This window comes from Aspergillus nomiae (genome assembly GCF_001204775.2).
Source record: "Aspergillus nomiae NRRL 13137 chromosome Unknown contig00585, whole genome shotgun sequence".
Lineage (NCBI taxonomy): Eukaryota > Fungi > Ascomycota > Eurotiomycetes > Eurotiales > Aspergillaceae > Aspergillus > Aspergillus nomiae.
The window spans coordinates 1-15,743 of record NW_015378640.1 but is presented as its reverse complement, the minus strand read 5'-3'; the positions used below and the strand labels follow the sequence as shown (position 1 = coordinate 15,743).

At 49.6% G+C, this 15,743-nt stretch overlaps 8 protein-coding genes across 8 annotated transcripts; 3 read left to right on the top strand and 5 right to left on the bottom strand.

Annotated features, from left to right (window-relative positions):
* Positions 1 to 445: 445 nt before the first annotated feature.
* Positions 446 to 3,010, top strand: ade1 (bifunctional aminoimidazole ribotide synthase/glycinamide ribotide synthase; the record flags this gene model as incomplete). Its single annotated transcript, XM_015555584.1, has 3 exons — positions 446 to 725; positions 780 to 1,307; positions 1,365 to 3,010. The coding sequence occupies 3 exons, from the start codon at positions 446 to 448 to the stop codon at positions 3,008 to 3,010; spliced, it is 2,454 nt and encodes an 817-aa protein (XP_015401458.1).
* Positions 3,011 to 3,454: 444 nt separating this feature from the next.
* Positions 3,455 to 5,775, bottom strand: act1 (actin ACT1). Its single transcript, XM_015555583.1, has 7 exons — positions 5,729 to 5,775; positions 5,591 to 5,621; positions 5,303 to 5,358; positions 5,094 to 5,124; positions 4,259 to 5,030; positions 3,962 to 4,193; positions 3,455 to 3,905 (listed from the first exon to the last, which is right to left on the bottom strand). Exons 1-6 carry the CDS (start codon positions 5,733 to 5,735, stop codon positions 3,963 to 3,965), a joined length of 1,128 nt encoding a protein of 375 aa, XP_015401459.1. The 5' UTR covers positions 5,736 to 5,775; the 3' UTR covers positions 3,455 to 3,905; position 3,962.
* Positions 5,776 to 8,075: 2,300 nt separating this feature from the next.
* fes1 (Hsp70 nucleotide exchange factor FES1) lies at positions 8,076 to 8,726 on the top strand (the record flags this gene model as incomplete). The annotated part of the gene is made up of 1 exon (XM_015555582.1): positions 8,076 to 8,726. One exon carries the CDS (start codon positions 8,076 to 8,078, stop codon positions 8,724 to 8,726), a length of 651 nt encoding a protein of 216 aa, XP_015401460.1.
* Positions 8,727 to 9,310: 584 nt separating this feature from the next.
* On the bottom strand, positions 9,311 to 10,290 carry ANOM_010325 (UPF0220 family protein; the record flags this gene model as incomplete). The annotated part of the gene is made up of 4 exons (XM_015555581.1): positions 9,311 to 9,557; positions 9,615 to 9,712; positions 9,802 to 10,062; positions 10,122 to 10,290. Coding segments are annotated over 4 exons (549 nt in total), but the record flags the coding sequence as incomplete, so codon positions are not given.
* A 346-nt stretch (positions 10,291 to 10,636) lies between these two features.
* On the bottom strand, positions 10,637 to 12,104 carry ANOM_010324 (uncharacterized protein; the record flags this gene model as incomplete). Its single annotated transcript, XM_015555580.1, has 2 exons — positions 10,637 to 12,003; positions 12,053 to 12,104. 2 exons carry the CDS (start codon positions 12,102 to 12,104, stop codon positions 10,637 to 10,639), a joined length of 1,419 nt encoding a protein of 472 aa, XP_015401462.1.
* Positions 12,105 to 12,579: 475 nt separating this feature from the next.
* Positions 12,580 to 13,392, bottom strand: ANOM_010323 (Vps55 family protein; the record flags this gene model as incomplete). The annotated part of the gene is made up of 3 exons (XM_015555579.1): positions 12,580 to 12,759; positions 12,878 to 13,091; positions 13,176 to 13,392. Coding segments are annotated over 3 exons (402 nt in total), but the record flags the coding sequence as incomplete, so codon positions are not given.
* Positions 13,393 to 13,560: 168 nt separating this feature from the next.
* pre5 (proteasome core particle subunit alpha 6) lies at positions 13,561 to 14,781 on the top strand. The gene is made up of 3 exons (XM_015555578.1): positions 13,561 to 13,712; positions 13,783 to 13,936; positions 13,982 to 14,781. Exons 1-3 carry the CDS (start codon positions 13,675 to 13,677, stop codon positions 14,609 to 14,611), a joined length of 822 nt encoding a protein of 273 aa, XP_015401464.1. The 5' UTR covers positions 13,561 to 13,674; the 3' UTR covers positions 14,612 to 14,781.
* A 138-nt stretch (positions 14,782 to 14,919) lies between these two features.
* Positions 14,920 to 15,743, bottom strand: ANOM_010321 (LOG family protein; the record flags this gene model as incomplete). Its single annotated transcript, XM_015555577.1, has 2 exons — positions 14,920 to 15,589; positions 15,700 to 15,743. 2 exons carry the CDS (start codon positions 15,741 to 15,743, stop codon positions 14,920 to 14,922), a joined length of 714 nt encoding a protein of 237 aa, XP_015401465.1.

Sequence of the window (15,743 nt, the reverse complement as noted above, 5' to 3'; positions counted from 1 at the left end):
CCAAACCAACGACTAATAAAATACACTCAATCTCATAGCCAAATCCGGGGTCGGAGAAAAAGACGCCCCGCCGTCCCGCCAGCAGAAAAAAAAAAGGTGCGGTGACTCTTAACACCCCCGAGAACTCAAGATTTGGTTCTTCCCCAAGCGATACACTTGCTATACATGCAGCTTGCTCTCAAGTTGACTCTCTAGTGAGGTGAGTACTGGTTCTGATATAATTGTGTGTTTGTTGAGGTTTCTTGGGTATTGGAAACTCAACAATGATAAAAGAGAGGGGCACTTCCACTATTTCATATACTATGGCTTGCCCCTCCATTCTTTCCGCCCTAAAAAGCAGTCCACCACATATGTTACCTCTCTGCAATACTATTCTCGTGAGGGTAGGAAATCCAGTTCCTAATAATTTCCTCAATTAGGTTTACTCGAGAACACTGCATTCGAAATGTCCCAAGAACAGTTGCGCGTCCTCATCGTCGGCAACGGCGGCCGCGAACATGCCCTGGCTTGGAAGCTGAGTCAATCCCCTCGGGTCGAAATCGTGTATGTCGCCCCAGGCAATGGTGGAACTGGCTTGGGGGCTTCTAGCAAGATTTCCAATGCCAATGTCAAGGGCAATGACTATCCTGGCCTAGTGGCATTCGCTCAAAAGAATGGAGTCAATTTGGTGGTTCCGGGACCGGAGGCGCCTCTTGTGGATGGCATCCAAGGATATTTCCAAGCAGGTGGGGAGAACTCAGTTACAAACAAGACAGATGACATGTTGACATTTCGATAAGTTGGTATTAGGTGTTTTGGCCCTTCCAAGGCCGCTGCGCGCATGGAGGGCTCCAAGGCCTTCTCCAAGGATTTCATGAAGCGCCATAACATTCCCACAGCTGCGTACGAGAACTTCCGCGAGTATGAGCCTGCCCGTCAATACATCGACTCCATTTCCCACAATGTTGTCATTAAGGCAGATGGCCTGGCTGGTGGCAAGGGTGTTGTTATCCCGCAGACCAAAGAGGAAGCCCACCAAGCACTCCGCGAAATGATGTTGGACCGCCAGTTCGGCGATGCCGGTAACGAGGTTGTTATCGAAGAGTATCTCGAGGGTGATGAGCTCAGTGTTCTCACCTTCAGTGACGGCTACACTATCCGCTCCCTCCCTCCTGCACAGGATCACAAGCGTATCTTCGACGGTGACCAGGGTCCCAACACTGGCGGTATGGGCTGCTATGCCCCTACCCCAATCTCTTCTAAGGAAGTCCTTGAGGAGATTGACCGCACCATTGTGCAGCCTTCAGTTGACGGCATGAGGCGAGATGGTTTGTCCTTCCACATTGGGCACAAAATTATACCAATAGAGCGCTAACTGCTTCAAGGTTTCCCTTTCGTGGGTATCCTCTTCACCGGTCTTATGATGACGAAGAATGGCCCTAAGGTCCTCGAATATAATGTTAGAGGTGGAGACCCGGAGACTCAAACTCTCCTGCCCCTGCTCAGCGATGACACTGATTTGGCGGAGATCATGGTTGCTTGTACCGAACACTGGCTCGACGGTGTCTCCATCAACGTCAAGCCCGACTTCTCTACCACCGTCATCGCAGTGGCGGGTGGATATCCTGGATCTTATGCCAAGGGCAAAACCATCACCCTTGACCCGGTTCCGGAGGACACCTTGATCTTCCATGCCGGAACCACACTCGTTGGCAACGAACTCCAGACTGCTGGTGGTCGGGTCATTGCTTCTACCGCTACAGCATCGAGTCTCGAGGAAGCTGTCCGCAAGAGCTATTCCGGCATTTCCACAATTCACTTTGAAGACATGTTCTACCGTAAGGACATCGCGCACCGTGCCTTCAGGCAAAGAGATGCTGTTGAATCCCAGAAGGAGTCTCTCACCTATGCCGCTGCCGGTGTTTCCATTGACGCTGGCAATGACCTCGTCAATCAGATTAAGAGCTCTGTTGCTCAGACCAAGCGTCCTGGTACAGATGCAGTGATCGGTGGCTTTGGGGGTCTCTTTTCTCTGGCTGCTGCCAACTCTGCCTACCACCCTCACTCCCCTACATTGATCGGAGCCATCGATGGTGTTGGAACCAAACTCAAGATCGCACACACCGTGGGAATCCACGACACGGTGGGTATTGACCTTGTAGCCATGAACGTCAACGACCTGGTCGTCCAAGGCGCAGAGCCCCTGTTTTTCCTCGACTGCTATTCTTGCGGTAAATTGGACGTCAACACGGCCTCTGCTTTCGTCACCGGTGTTGCCAACGGTTGTGTGCAGGCCGGATGTGCCCTCATTGGCGGTGAGACTGCCGAAATGCCTGGCCTCTTCATTGACGACACCTATGATGCTGTGGGTGCTGCCGTAGGTGCGATCAACACTGTTGGTGACAATGCTCGTGCTATTCTTCCAGAGACCTCCGCTATGCAAGACGGCGATGTTCTCCTCGCCTTGGCTTCCTCCGGTCCTCATTCGAACGGGTACTCTCTCGTCCGGAAAATCGTCGAACGCTCCGGATTGAGCTACAACGACCCGGCTCCTTTCTCAATGCCTTTCAGCAACGAACCTCTTTCCCTCGGCCGTGCCCTCCTTACCCCAACCCGCATTTATGTGAAGCCTCTCCTGAAAGCGCTCTCCATCCCCTCCAGCAATAAGACTACCGGCCCCTTCTCGTCAGCCATTAAGGGTCTTGCCCACATCACTGGTGGCGGTCTGGTTGACAATGTGCCTCGTATGCTGCCTTCAACGCTGACTGCGCATATCAACGTCTCTACCTGGCAGCTTCCGCCAGTTTTCGCCTGGCTTAAGAAGAACGGCAATGTCACTGCCCCTGAGATGGCACGTGCGCTCAACTGCGGTGTGGGTATGATCATCGCTGTTGAGAAGGAGGCCGCTGCCGCAGTCAAGGATCTGCTGCAGAAGGAGGGAGAGACGGTCTACGAGGTCGGTGAACTCAAGACTAAGAATGAGGGAGAGGAGGGATGTATCCTCCAGGGACTGGAGACGTGGGACGCTTAGATGCACTGTTGTATATTCATTCGGTGATATGCGATGATTCACCCTTCGGGTTTTCTTTTTTTTCCCTGATGTTTTATCTTCTTCTGATTACTGTGCGACGATGGATGAACTCAAGACCAAAGCAGATGAGAATTTTAAAAGTGAACAGATTATGCATACGTCAAGTCTATATAGATGCTAGACTAACTCGATGACTTTTGTCCGATCTCCAATGGGGCACCTGGCCCATCAACAATATCACAGAAGCCCGCGATACATAGTTACAGCTTGCTTACGAACGGGGCCCAGACTGGTCTGTGGACGGCAATGACATCATGGTTTGTACTACGATGGCTGGTGTTCTTGAGCCGCAAACGACCTACAGCTATCGATTCTTGGCCGGAGTGCGCTGTAGATGATACGCCCCTGCTGCAGAGTCTACATAGGCCCCATGAAGCAACATTAGACAATCGTGGCAAGACGCAGTCAATTTGAAGCCGAGCCCCATGTGAACCGGGCCAGAATAGCAGTGTTTTAACAGCATTTTACAATCGTGGCCAGCCCAGAGGCGAGAATTCGTTAGGGAAAAAGGTCCAGTATGGAAATAAGGATTCAAACACGAGTGTAGAACTATATGAATAGAGCTTTCACCCCTCCGTCCACATGACCCATGTACATCCTTCGCCTACGTCCCTCTTCCCCTTCTTGCTTTCAGGAACAACTTGCTGCCGGCAAAAGCGTCCGCGTCGAGCGACAAGCGTCTCAAATAAACCATCTCTATTCCACAGCTAAAACAAAGTTCCTTTTTCAGGCGATCTTCCTCCTAGTCCGAGTCAGAGAGGCCCGCATGTCGCCAGTCTCCGTTTGAAATTTTAATACAGGAAAATACGACGAAAAAACTAATCATGCGCAAGAGCTGCAGTAGGGGGTCAGTGAGGGTTGATTTCAAGGAAGGATGCAGGTGAACTATACCTTAGAAGCACTTGCGGTGAACGATCGAAGGACCGCTCTCGTCGTACTCCTGCTTGGAGATCCACATCTGCTGGAAGGTGGACAGGGAAGCCAAGATGGAACCACCAATCCAGACGGAGTATTTACGCTCAGGAGGAGCAATGATCTTGACCTTCATAGACGAGGGGGCAAGGGCGGTGATTTCCTTCTGCATACGATCGGAGATACCAGGGTACATGGTAGTACCACCAGACTAAGTATTCATTAGTGATTTGCTACTCTCTGAAATGGGCCCGAGGCCCAAGGGAGAATACATACCATGACGATGTTACCGTAGAGATCCTTACGGACATCAACATCACACTTCATGATGGAGTTGAAGGTGGTAACGTGGATACCACCGCTTTCCAGACCCAGAACGCTAGGCTGGAAGAGAGCCTCAGGAGCACGGAAACGCTCGTTACCAATGGTGATGACCTGGCCATCGGGAAGCTCGTAGGACTTCTCGAGGCTGGAGCTCTGAGAGGCGGTCTGAATCTCCTGCTCGAAGTCGAGGGCGACGTAGCAAAGCTTCTCCTTGATGTCACGGACAATTTCACGCTCAGCGGTGGTGGAGAAAGTGTATCCGCGCTCAGCCAGGATCTTCATGAGGTAATCGGTCAAGTCACGACCAGCCATATCAACACGGGAAATGGCGTGGGGGAGGGCGAAACCCTCGTAGATGGGGACAACGTGGGTGACACCGTCACCAGAGTCCAGAACGATACCGGTGGTACGACCGGAGGCATACAGGGACAGGACGGCCTGGATGGAGACGTAGAAGGCAGGGGCGTTGAAGGTCTCGAAGACGATCTGGGTCATCTTTTCACGGTTGGACTTGGGGTTAATAGGGGCTTCGGTCAAGAGAACCGGGTGCTCCTCAGGAGCAACACGGAGCTCGTTGTAGAATGTGTGATGCCAGATCTTCTCCATGTCATCCCAGTTTGTGACGACACCGTGCTCGATGGGATATCTGAGGGTGAGGATACCACGCTTGGACTGTGCCTCATCACCGACATAAGAGTCCTTCTGACCCATACCAATCATGATACTGATACAATGTCAGTGGCCATCGCTCTGGAGTAGCTAGCTGGGAGAATCGGAGGATATTTACCCATGATGACGGGGACGACCGACAATGGAGGCTGAATTTCAGGTCAGTAAATCGAGTTCCTCATGATGTGGGGCCACGCGTCACAGCTGATCCATCCAGACGGCGCTTATTTACTGCGAGAAAACAGCAAATAGCTATACCTGAGAACTTGGAGAGGGATGGCGAGCGCGGGAGGGGCATGTATCAGATTAATGCGGGGGTTGACTTACGGAAGACAGCACGGGGGGCATCGTCACCGGCGAAACCGGCCTTGCACATACCCGAACTAAGGGCAGTTTTGTCAGTATAGGAGCCAAGTCACATTTACGCATTGAGAATAAAAGAAAATCCATCTCGTCGTTGCGATTCCAGAAAACATAAAAGCTGAAGCTGCGTCGGGAAAGGAATCCTCGATCGGTGCGACCGGTGCCGGCAGCTGGTGTTTTGCTGCTCGAATGGGATGGAAAACACGGGGGGTTTTCCATCAACAAAACCATCAAAAACCAACAAGAACATACCCATTGTCAATGACGAGAGCAGCAACTTCCTCTATACGAGCGAGACAGGATGATATTAGTAACAATCGGACAAAGCGTCGGAAGGGGGAGGGGAAGAGAACAGCTAGACGCAAGGCGCTGAGGTGGCAGAAAACGTACCTTCCATGATGACTGAATAGGATTACTACGAGGGAAAAAAAAGAAAAGGAAAGGAAACAAGAATGAGAAGAGCTATTAAAAAAGGGTGGGAAGATAGGTACGAGAAAGAGGAGAGAATAAGGTGGTGATGAAGGTCAAGTTGGGTGAGTGAGTGAGAGAGGGAGAGAGTAGCAAGTGTGGTGGAAGTAAGTTGGTTGAGGTGTGGGTGGAGGAGGAGAGACGGAGCAGAATTACTGGTCGAGCGTATTTAGTAAGAAAAGCAGTAGTCGCAGAAAAGGGAAGGGGGGAGGGGGGAAGTGGTGTTAAGAAGAGGAAAAGGAGAGGTTGGCGGTAAATTTAGGTATTAGGGGGGTAAAGGCAAGTGAGTGGCCTTAGAGGAGCATGCTAGGTGAGCGTATGTGGGTAAGCCTAAATTGGACTATACGGGACCACGCTGTTCTATGATTAGGCGGCAAATAGGGGGGTTTTTTGTGGTGCCGTTGGGCCCGACTGCTGTCACCGCCACACTGTGTCAGTAATGAACCGTAATAGATTTCCGGTACGGAACAAGAGCGAGAGAAGTTGGACCAGTTGCAATCCATTCCATATTGGTTTTTAGACGTTCTTCTTTTGGACAAAAGAAAAGAAGCAAAATAGATACTAGTAGGAACGGTGTATAATTCTTCCATTCCTTCCTCGATATCCATTCCATATAGTTTCGCCCCCGAATTCCAGCAATCGTCGCCTCCAAGGTAAGAACGGTTCGGGAAGGATACCAGCTGAGGTGTCCTCTTTTCCTTCAAGCACTGCTGGATGGCAAAACCACTTGCGCATCCTCGTGGGGCAGATCCTGTGGCTGTTTACGAATGGTTCAGCCCATAGCGTCCCGGCGAACAGGGCCACAAAAGTAATCAGGGTCGGCTATCACCATAAGCTCTGGACATGATGACGATGTCGAATTTCCAGGCTTCCAGATTCTTTACGAGCACAATCCCTCTGAACCTTGCCCCTCTTTTTTTACGTTCTTCTTGCGAATCGCCATTGTCTAGGGTCTAGAAGATTGTGGGGGTCTCTGAATGTCAGGCTTATTGCTGATCTTCAACAAGTCTCTTCCAAGGGAAATTAATTCACCCCCATTGAAGGTTTGATAGGCGACGATACTAATGGCGGTCATATCCATACGCTGTCTTCCATTGCATGTGCGCGTACATACTGTGCTGCGATTCCGGCCTTACCGCCTTTTCATCCATTCCGATGAGATTCTCAAGAGTACCAATAGTACCGGTGCCCAATTCCCGGGAGGAATCGGTCGATCACTGTTGGAATATTTTCGTAATTACGGTCGTCATTCAATACCAGCCAGCTTCACAATGGACTGACAGTGTCCGCGGGGTTGGCATCCCATCGCGGGGTAGGAGGATTTTGTGCGACGAATATGTATTATGTAAGCGGGCGATACAATTTATGTACTGTATTGTATTGGTCGATATGTACAGTATTAGTTGGATGTATGCGATGCTATCCAAGTTAGATCCCGATTCCCATTATCTATTGTCACACCCTCATGTTAGAGTGGCATATCGAAATCATTCAAAAGCAGAGTTAATACACTAGATTGGCATTTCCTTGGACAATTAGGGGCTACCATGACCCCTATGCTGGCGTAACCATCTCCAGCAACTGCACATATGGCTACCAACACCATATAGTGTTGGTAAAGGGAGGAAAGGTTCGTGACTGGAAGCTCCAAGACGCATTGCATGCCGGGGAATTTTAGATCCACTACAGCTTTCCTCCGTATTCGTATCGGAGGAGCGGGTCTGCACGAGTCTGTCTTGTTCGTGCTGAGGAAGGAGATTTGTTATCTTCTCAGGCCTACTACTCCGGAGTAGTCCGCAGTAGTTAAGTATATGATCAGTCATAGCCCGCCTGCGGGTCGAGTAAGTTATGGAGGGGTAGATCTGGTACCTATCAGATTCATCTCTGTATGAAGCAGAAGAGGCGTTCCATAGTGGTCAATTCCTAAATTAATGGATTCGAGATGCGCTTCAGCTTGTTTTTGTTCAACATACAATGTATATATCTAAGGGTTTGCTGTGATGGTATTGGGCAAGCGGCGGGGAAGATTCCTGAACCATCTGGACGCATCGAGAACACCACTAAATTGCCCCTCCGAAATATTCGTTCCTTTTTTTTGTTCATTATTCAGAAGACAAAAAGAGACTCAACAACATACCCAATCTAAATTATTTTCACTACAATTTTTTTTTCTCCATTTTAGTTTTCTTATAACTCTCGTACGAATCATACCCAATTTAATTTCTTCCTTTCCCCTCCAAAAATCTAATCAAAGAAGAACCTGCCCAGCATGGACGCAAACATGAACAACCTCCTCAAATGGAGTATCAAAAACTCCACTAACCAACAATCCGACGACCCCAATGCCTCCAATACTACCACTGATGCCGCTGCCCGCGGCATCACTCCAGAGATGCTCTCCGCTCTCTTCGGCGGCCCCTCCGACGCCGACCTTATGAAAGCCTCTATGGAAGCACTACACTCCGATGAAGTTGACCTCGAGAACAAACTGATCGCATTCGACAACTTCGAACAGCTCATAGAGTCTATTGATAACGCAAATAACCTCGAGCCCCTCGGCCTGTGGACGCCGCTGGTTGAACTCCTTCAGCACGAGGAAGCAGAGATGAGACGCATGGCTGCGTGGTGTATCGGTACCGCCGTCCAAAATAACGAAAAGGCGCAGGATAAGCTCATCGTCTTCAACGCTGTTCCTAAGCTGGTCACCATGTCGACTACGGATTCGAACCCCGCTACGCGGAAGAAGGCTGTGTTCGCTCTTTCGTCGGCCGTGCGCAACTACCAGCCCGCTATGGATGAGTTGGTAAAGCACCTGCCCGAGGGATATCCTCAGGGGGAGAAGGTCGATGCTGGAGACATGGATGCTGTGGATGCCATTATGAATAGATTGCGGGCGCACCCCGTTCCTTCGTCTGCTTAAAGGATCATTCGTGCATATGGTTGTTTGAAATGTCCCAATGCCTCGCTATGGCGCGTTTTCACTACTGGCGCGATGAGGTTACTCGCACGTGCGGCTGTATGGGCTCACTCGAAGACAGACGTTTTATCCACTGCGATTGCTGTCACTCTCATTTAGTGACTGTCTGTTGAGGATGCTGACCTGAAATAACGACGACGAATGCCGGGTTGCCGTGATAGGCCCCCATCGATCTATTCCTGGGAATGATATCCCGCCTCCTCGCCTCAAGGCTACGTTTGTACAGACTGGGATCATGTTTCCTGTATTCATAGCCAGACTTGGCTTAGTTTACACATGGATGAGGGAAGACTTTGTACTTCAATCGAGCCGCATATTACAAAGGGATATCTAGATAATAAAACTCTTTACGGCCAGCTAAAGTCAACGGGACTGCTCTATGTTACTAGTATTGAACTGGTTATTATGCATCTACCGAGTCAAAATATGTTGCTGCCTGAATGCAGTACGACACCCGTTCCTGCTTCATTGTCTCCCGGTATCAAGGGCTCGGAACTCGTACTTATGCGGCCCACTTGAGTAGGGTATACAAGGAAACTGAAATCATGTAATTGACCGTATAGGCATCCCACACAAACATAATCATAACATAAGACTAGAGGAGATATGAATCGCGACTACGCTAGCCATTCAAGAGAACAAACGGGGAAAGATAGATAAACAGCTAATCATGATATAATCCCAAAATAAGCACCACATTCCCTCAGTTACTACAACGCAAGGTTGTAGGTGTAATCATCTTCTATGTTCTGTGAAATCCAGAGAACAATCGTGCTACCGAGGAAAGCAGTCAGTGAACCGTGCAGTAAAAGGCAGATATGAAGCGCATACCTCATCATGACGAGTCCATTCGCTACGATATTAGCGATTCCAAAGTATAGCGTTTGCAGTGGATATTGTTTAATGAGGTATTTAAGAACCATGACCGTCTGGGGAAGCTGTTAGTCATCATTGAATATTCACGACAGAGAGCGTATCTATCTCGCGGCATCATTCGGATCTGTAAAGGGATACTAACCACACTGCCTGCCAGACCGCCGGCCAATAGCGCAAACCCAAGGAAAAGTACAAACCGCGCTTTCCACGCGACACCACTTCCACTGTAGCTCCAGCTATCTGCGTGCAGCCGTGACTTCTCGATTGAGTTGATAACAAGCATTCCGAGCGCGGAGCAAATACCGGGGATCCAGTCGACGAATTTGACATGCACGTTTGACCCATTTCGTGAGCTGTGAGAGAATGCTGCTGCATCGACCAAGAAGAAGAAGCCGAGAGAAAACTTTGGTAGACTTCGTCAGCACGATTGCACCTTGACATAGGACGGGCAGATAAGCTCACCAATGCTCCCGATGTGTAGACGCCTGCGTTGCGGACGCTATTGTTGTTTAACCATTCCGGTTTGGAGAACCGGAAAAGACGGTTGTTGGAAACATCCATGGCGTAGCAGTCTAGAGTTTTAATCAAGTGTAAACTATCTTGTACACCAATAGAGGTAAACTTGATATGCGGATGGAGTTCGGATCTTCCGTAGCTATCGGGAAGGTTGGCGATGATGCACTTCGGCGGTCGGAAAATCACAAGACCGATACCGTCATCGCTTTACTACTACTAGCAGAGCTGCCTTGTTAATGGAACATGCATGGAACATATGACTTTCTTGGTTTCTACAAAGTCCAAATACTCGTAGGCCATGGTGGCTTTGTTCCCTGTTTGAATACAGAGACAACGTAGTATAGAATGATCAACAACTTTTTAAGTTATATTGGCGGAATGTTTCCAAAGTAATCTATTGTTTAGGTGAATGTGATTATATACATCGTAACATCATGTCTCGTTCACTGTACCAGACAGGTTCAGTTTTCCTCACAGAATAATCTCAGGAACTCATCAATATACGTCATTGCCTTTCCTTTATCCAGCAAAGGCGGCAAGTATTTCGAGCTGCCTTGACTAACAGGCGTTTCTTTCAGATACTTCCGTAGGGCGAAGGTGGATGCGCGATAGGTCGCATGGTACATCGCTTTAAACTCGTCTTCATCTGTGCTTGGGGTTGGCGTGGCCAGAGGTGCGGCTGCCGCCGTAATGCGAGGATCCTTTTCTTCGGCGTGAGAAGGAAGCATATCGTGATTATTCGGGTTCTTGTTCAAAGATCCGGACCGCGTCGTCGAGCGATTGAAGCCATATAGCCGCATGCATGTTAATATCGTACGAGAGATTGTGTTCTTGTTTTCGAGAATGACGTCTTCGGTATCCTTGGGTGCAGATGAAAGCTCAACCCTCCCATCAGATGAAGGTAACGCCGGTGAGGGTTCTCCCTCCTTCCGCAAAGAGGATTCGATGAAGGGATTGGGCGTATTCCTCTTGATCAACTCACGTGGGTGTCCCCGATTGCTGCCGGGCCTAGGATGCTCCGTACGAAGCTCTGAAGGCTTGCTAGGGTTTAGGTTCGCGCCAACGGAGAGAGATCTTGAGCGTTGTGCGGCAATTCGGTCTAATAAAGGAAGACTAGGTTCCTCAGACTCCCGCTTGATGCGGAGTATTTGTGACTGGTGTGATGACTGTAAATGGGAGTGCCCCATCAACTGAGAGACACCCGCCCCTCCTTTCTGACGCACCCTCTTATGATGTTGTGTAACCGATTCAAACAGCGTTGCCACCCGCTTACGCTTGGGGCTCGGAGAACGGATGTCTGGAAGGAATTCTGCAAGTGTTTCATGTCCAAGAAGTTCATTCGTACTTTGCGGTGTTGGGAGGGCATGCGTTCTGGTGATAAGGGACGAGGAGATGGGAGCAGCATATATTCTCAGTTCTTGTCTGATAGTTCGTAGAGCAATTTCATCAGAGCTTGCGGAAGAGGAGACGGGAGGAGTTGGAGGACGTTTCAATGACGTTGCGCTTGACAGGACGCCATACACTAGTATGTCTGTGGTGTTTGACCCTGTTTTTGTTCGTATCATGTTATCGACACTCACAAGAAGACCAACTGGGCACTGAACTGTCTGGAGCCTATCCATGTCCTCCTCTCCGAGCCAAACACCCCCAAGTAACTTGGTTTTAAGCCATTGCGATGTTTCCGCATCATTTGTATGCAATTCGAGGTTTGGCCCAACGCGCGCATATAATGGTATCAAAGCTGGGTTCACAAAGCAGCGAAGACTTAGCGTTGAGTCCCTTGTTATATCAGAATGCCAATTAGAGGATCTGTCAATTAGTTGTAGGCCTGTATAGATCTTAGTAGCTTATAGATCGAGGTTGATCGGCCGCCTCACCTCGGAGTTGAGATTGTCCATCCAGTACGATGCCACCAGACCAGATGTTCATTTTAGATATACTCTCCTAATTCAATATTTCACATCTTATAAATATATCGGATTCTCAAGAGAAAGGCACCTTGGTCAGCTGAAGAAGTAAGCGTTTCCTAGACTATATTGTAAATTACACGACGCGCCTGGAAAAAGCGGCACGTGATCACGTGATATTGACGTTTGCCAGGCATGTGCCTAGGTATTACATATTGGCATTTACATGTACCATTGGGATGCTCTCCGCAAGGGTACCTCAAAGCTCTCCAGTCTCCCTTAACACCTCTAGATAACCTCACAGCAGCTATAGTACATCAATCGTATCATTCGAATAGAATAAAAGTAAACTAATGGCTGGAATTCGCGGCAAATTTCACATAAAGGACTCTCACCATACGTCAGAACAAAGAGGTATTTCATAAAGGAATCCATGGCTCCATGAATAAGAGGAAGCCTTCGTAGGTTTGGTGAATTGGCAAATCAGATGCGACCAAGCGCACCTATGTGATTTCACCCGAACTAGTTGATACCCATGGTGACTCAAAACTCTTCCTGCTCCTTGAAGAACATAGAGAAACTAATAATTGTTCCGTAAATCAAGAGACCACCTAGGATCGACATGATCATCGCCGGGACCTGGATTGCGCCGCTATGCGCAAGTACAGCTGGGAGCGCTATAGAATATCGGAGTTAGCCATGAGACCATCCCCAAAAATAGTCTTTTTATGAATGCTAGAGCTCAATAATCGATCATAGCTCAGCGCATTTTCAATCGAACTCGGAGCAACTTACCAATGCCCATCAAGACTAGGAAACCCGTTAAGAAACGCCCAAAATCAGCTGCAGCATTTCCCGAGCTGTCCATAAAATCATCTGGGTTCGCACATCGTGAGCAGATCCAGTTGGGTAGGGGAGCAACAACGTAAGTCGCAACGACAATCAACGGTAAGAAGTTGTGCCAAAGAGCTGAGGAAAGAATGACGAGTAGGAAGCCAATGGCGAGGACCTGAATGATGAAAGAGAGATGTCAGTAATCTCCTTCTTTGTGTTTCAAATATACAATAAACAATCACTTCGATGGATCACATACGAACGACAGTGCGATAATTGTCTTAAGGCCGGCCGTCATGATGCGGAGTAACAGGACCGTCTAGGTCCAGACACTGAAAGCCGATATAATGGTATTTGGGTAGCGCAAACGGAGCTTGAGCTGGTATAGTCTCAGGGAGGTTAGTGGAGCTTGATTTGAAGGCAACGCTCCTTCAGCATGGAGACGTTAATCGAGTACCCAAGTAGTCGGAATGACCGATGCCGATGCAGTCGCTGAGGTGACGTTGGACGAACCGCAGGCGGCAGCTACAATGTGTTGGTGCCTCAGGCGGCAAGGCGGCAAGTCCACCATCAAGCAAGCGGAAGCTTTGGTAATTGCGTTGGTCACCGCGTCAGTCTCACTGCCTACTAGTACGGTAACCTCCTCCACCAGCTCTTGTCCCATCAACTATACCTCGCCGCCCCTCTTCCTCTCTGGCAGTACTTGAATATCACAATTCCTCCTCGCTCCCGATAATTACTTTCCCCAAACTTTCATAATGTTCCGGAACAACTATGATAACGATGCGGTTACCTTGTATGACGTTCCACCTAGCTCCCCGTCCCAGCTGGAGAAGCTCTATCACTAATATCGTTACTTCGGACAGCTCCCCGCAGGGTCGGATATTTCAAGTAGAATATGCGCAAGAAGCCGTCAAACAGGGATCCGTCGTGGTGGGGTTGGTTAACAAGACACATGCCGTTCTGGTCGGCCTGAAGGTTCGAAATGCCATCAACAGTTGGATTGCCGAGAAACAAACAGTGGGCGGCTTGCTAACATGAACAAATTTGTCTGGATCACTATAGCGAAATGCCGAAGAGCTCTCCTCATACCAGAAGAAGATTATCGAAATTGACTCCCACATGGGCATCGCTATCGCCGGTCTTGCATCTGACGCTCGTGTGCTCTCCAACTACATGAAGCAGCAGTCACTCGGCTCTAGAATGACTTACGGCCGACCAATCCCCGTGGACCGCATCGTTACTCAGATCGCCGACCGCGCCCAAACAAACACCCAGCATTACGGTAAACGGCCGTACGGTGTCGGCCTGCTCGTCGCTGGCGTTGACGAAGCTGGCCCCCATCTATTCGAGTTCCAACCATCCGGTATGATCCATGAAATGCTGGCCTGCGCCATCGGAGCTCGTTCGCAGATGGCCCGGACTTATTTGGAGCGGAACCTGGACAAGATTACAAACAGTACCCGTGATGAGCTCATCACCCATGGTCTCCGGGCTCTCAAGGAGACTTTGTCCCAGGACAAGGAACTGACTGTTGATAATACTTCTGTCGGTGTGGTGGGTCTTGCCGGAGAGGAAGGAAAGGGAAAGATTGAGAGCTTCAAGCTTTACGAGGGTCAACAACTCGTACCGCTGCTAGAGGCTGTAGAGTCGGGAGAGACGAAAGAAGAGGAGACGATGGAGGTCGATTCGTAGGTTTCGAGGTTACGCCCATAGATATGAAAATATTGGTCATTGCAATGCTGGAGATTTGCAGCAGCTCCTCTCTCTTTTCTCGGATTGTTATACGCAGGCATTAGTACGAAATCGGGATAATACGACATTTACTCTCCAGACGCAGTGCGTTGTTCGTGTCATGAAATCGTAATTGGCGCTCTAGTCCTTCCCTTGTACTCTCCCTTCTAGCCTCTAACATATGACCAACGTTGATAACTCTTTATGCCGAGGATAGGCTAGAGTCTCGCGCCAGTAGGCTAACCAGCCAGCCTACTCCTCTCCCCAATTCAACTGCATCCTCCCATTGCTAATCTTGTAACCAACCAGCTTGGGCCAAACCTCACTGACATCCTTGCTTCAACCAAGATCTCGCCGTTCTCACGACTGATAAAGCCTTCTTGGACTGAGTTCTTCACCCATGCTAACACACCATCCCAATACCCATTGGCATTGAGCAACACCATGCCCAACTTATGGATTCCCAATTGATTCCAGGTAGTCATTTCCATAACCTCCTCGATAGTTCCGAACCCGCCCGCGAGCGCCACAAAGCCCGACCCCGGACCACCCTCGCGGACCTTCTCGGCCATCATGCGCTTGCGCGTGTGCATATCTGGAACGATGGTGGTACACCCGTACTCTGATTCCTTAAGCGTCCCGATCTTACCCATGGGCTCCTTGACGACCCGCTCTGCTTCTTTCCCGCTTACGACCGCAGAAGGGTTCCTCACCTCTTCGGCATTGTCATAACCGGGCTCGACTTTGACCAGAGCTCGAGGGATGATCCCGTGCACTGCTTGGGGCCCGGAAAGAGAAACAAGCGTGCGGGCCAATTCGCCCATGAGGCCTGCCGTGCCACCGCCATAGACGAGTTGGATGTTGTTCTTGTGAAACTCATATGCAAGGGCTCGGGCTGTTTCCAAGTGAATGGAGTTGCTACCGGAGACTGAGCCGCAGCTACAGGGTCCCGTCGTTGATCAGTACGGACTTCTTAAACGCTGGTTATAAGGCTGTCATTTGTTGCGATGTCCCGCGGATCATGGTGGGGGAGGGGCTGATTCACTCACAATACACAAACAACTGCAGGTTTGTCTTGCTGAACGCTCGCCAT

What these genes read in the sequence shown, in the direction of transcription:
- act1 (XM_015555583.1), bottom strand. An exon ending in TGCCCCCCGTGCTGTCTTCC is followed by an intron (nt 5,125 to 5,302) that starts GTAAGTCAACCC and finishes CCTGAAATTCAG; the next exon opens with CCTCCATTGTCGGTCGTCCC. An exon ending in TCTACGGTAACATCGTCATG is followed by an intron (nt 4,194 to 4,258) that starts GTATGTATTCTC and finishes ATGAATACTTAG; the next exon opens with TCTGGTGGTACTACCATGTA.
- pre5 (XM_015555578.1), top strand. Translation starts at nt 13,675, where the DNA reads ATGTTCCGGAACAACTATGATAACGATGCGGTTACCTT. An exon ending in GATAACGATGCGGTTACCTT is followed by an intron (nt 13,713 to 13,782) that starts GTATGACGTTCC and finishes TACTTCGGACAG; the next exon opens with CTCCCCGCAGGGTCGGATAT. An exon ending in GGATTGCCGAGAAACAAACA is followed by an intron (nt 13,937 to 13,981) that starts GTGGGCGGCTTG and finishes GGATCACTATAG; the next exon opens with CGAAATGCCGAAGAGCTCTC.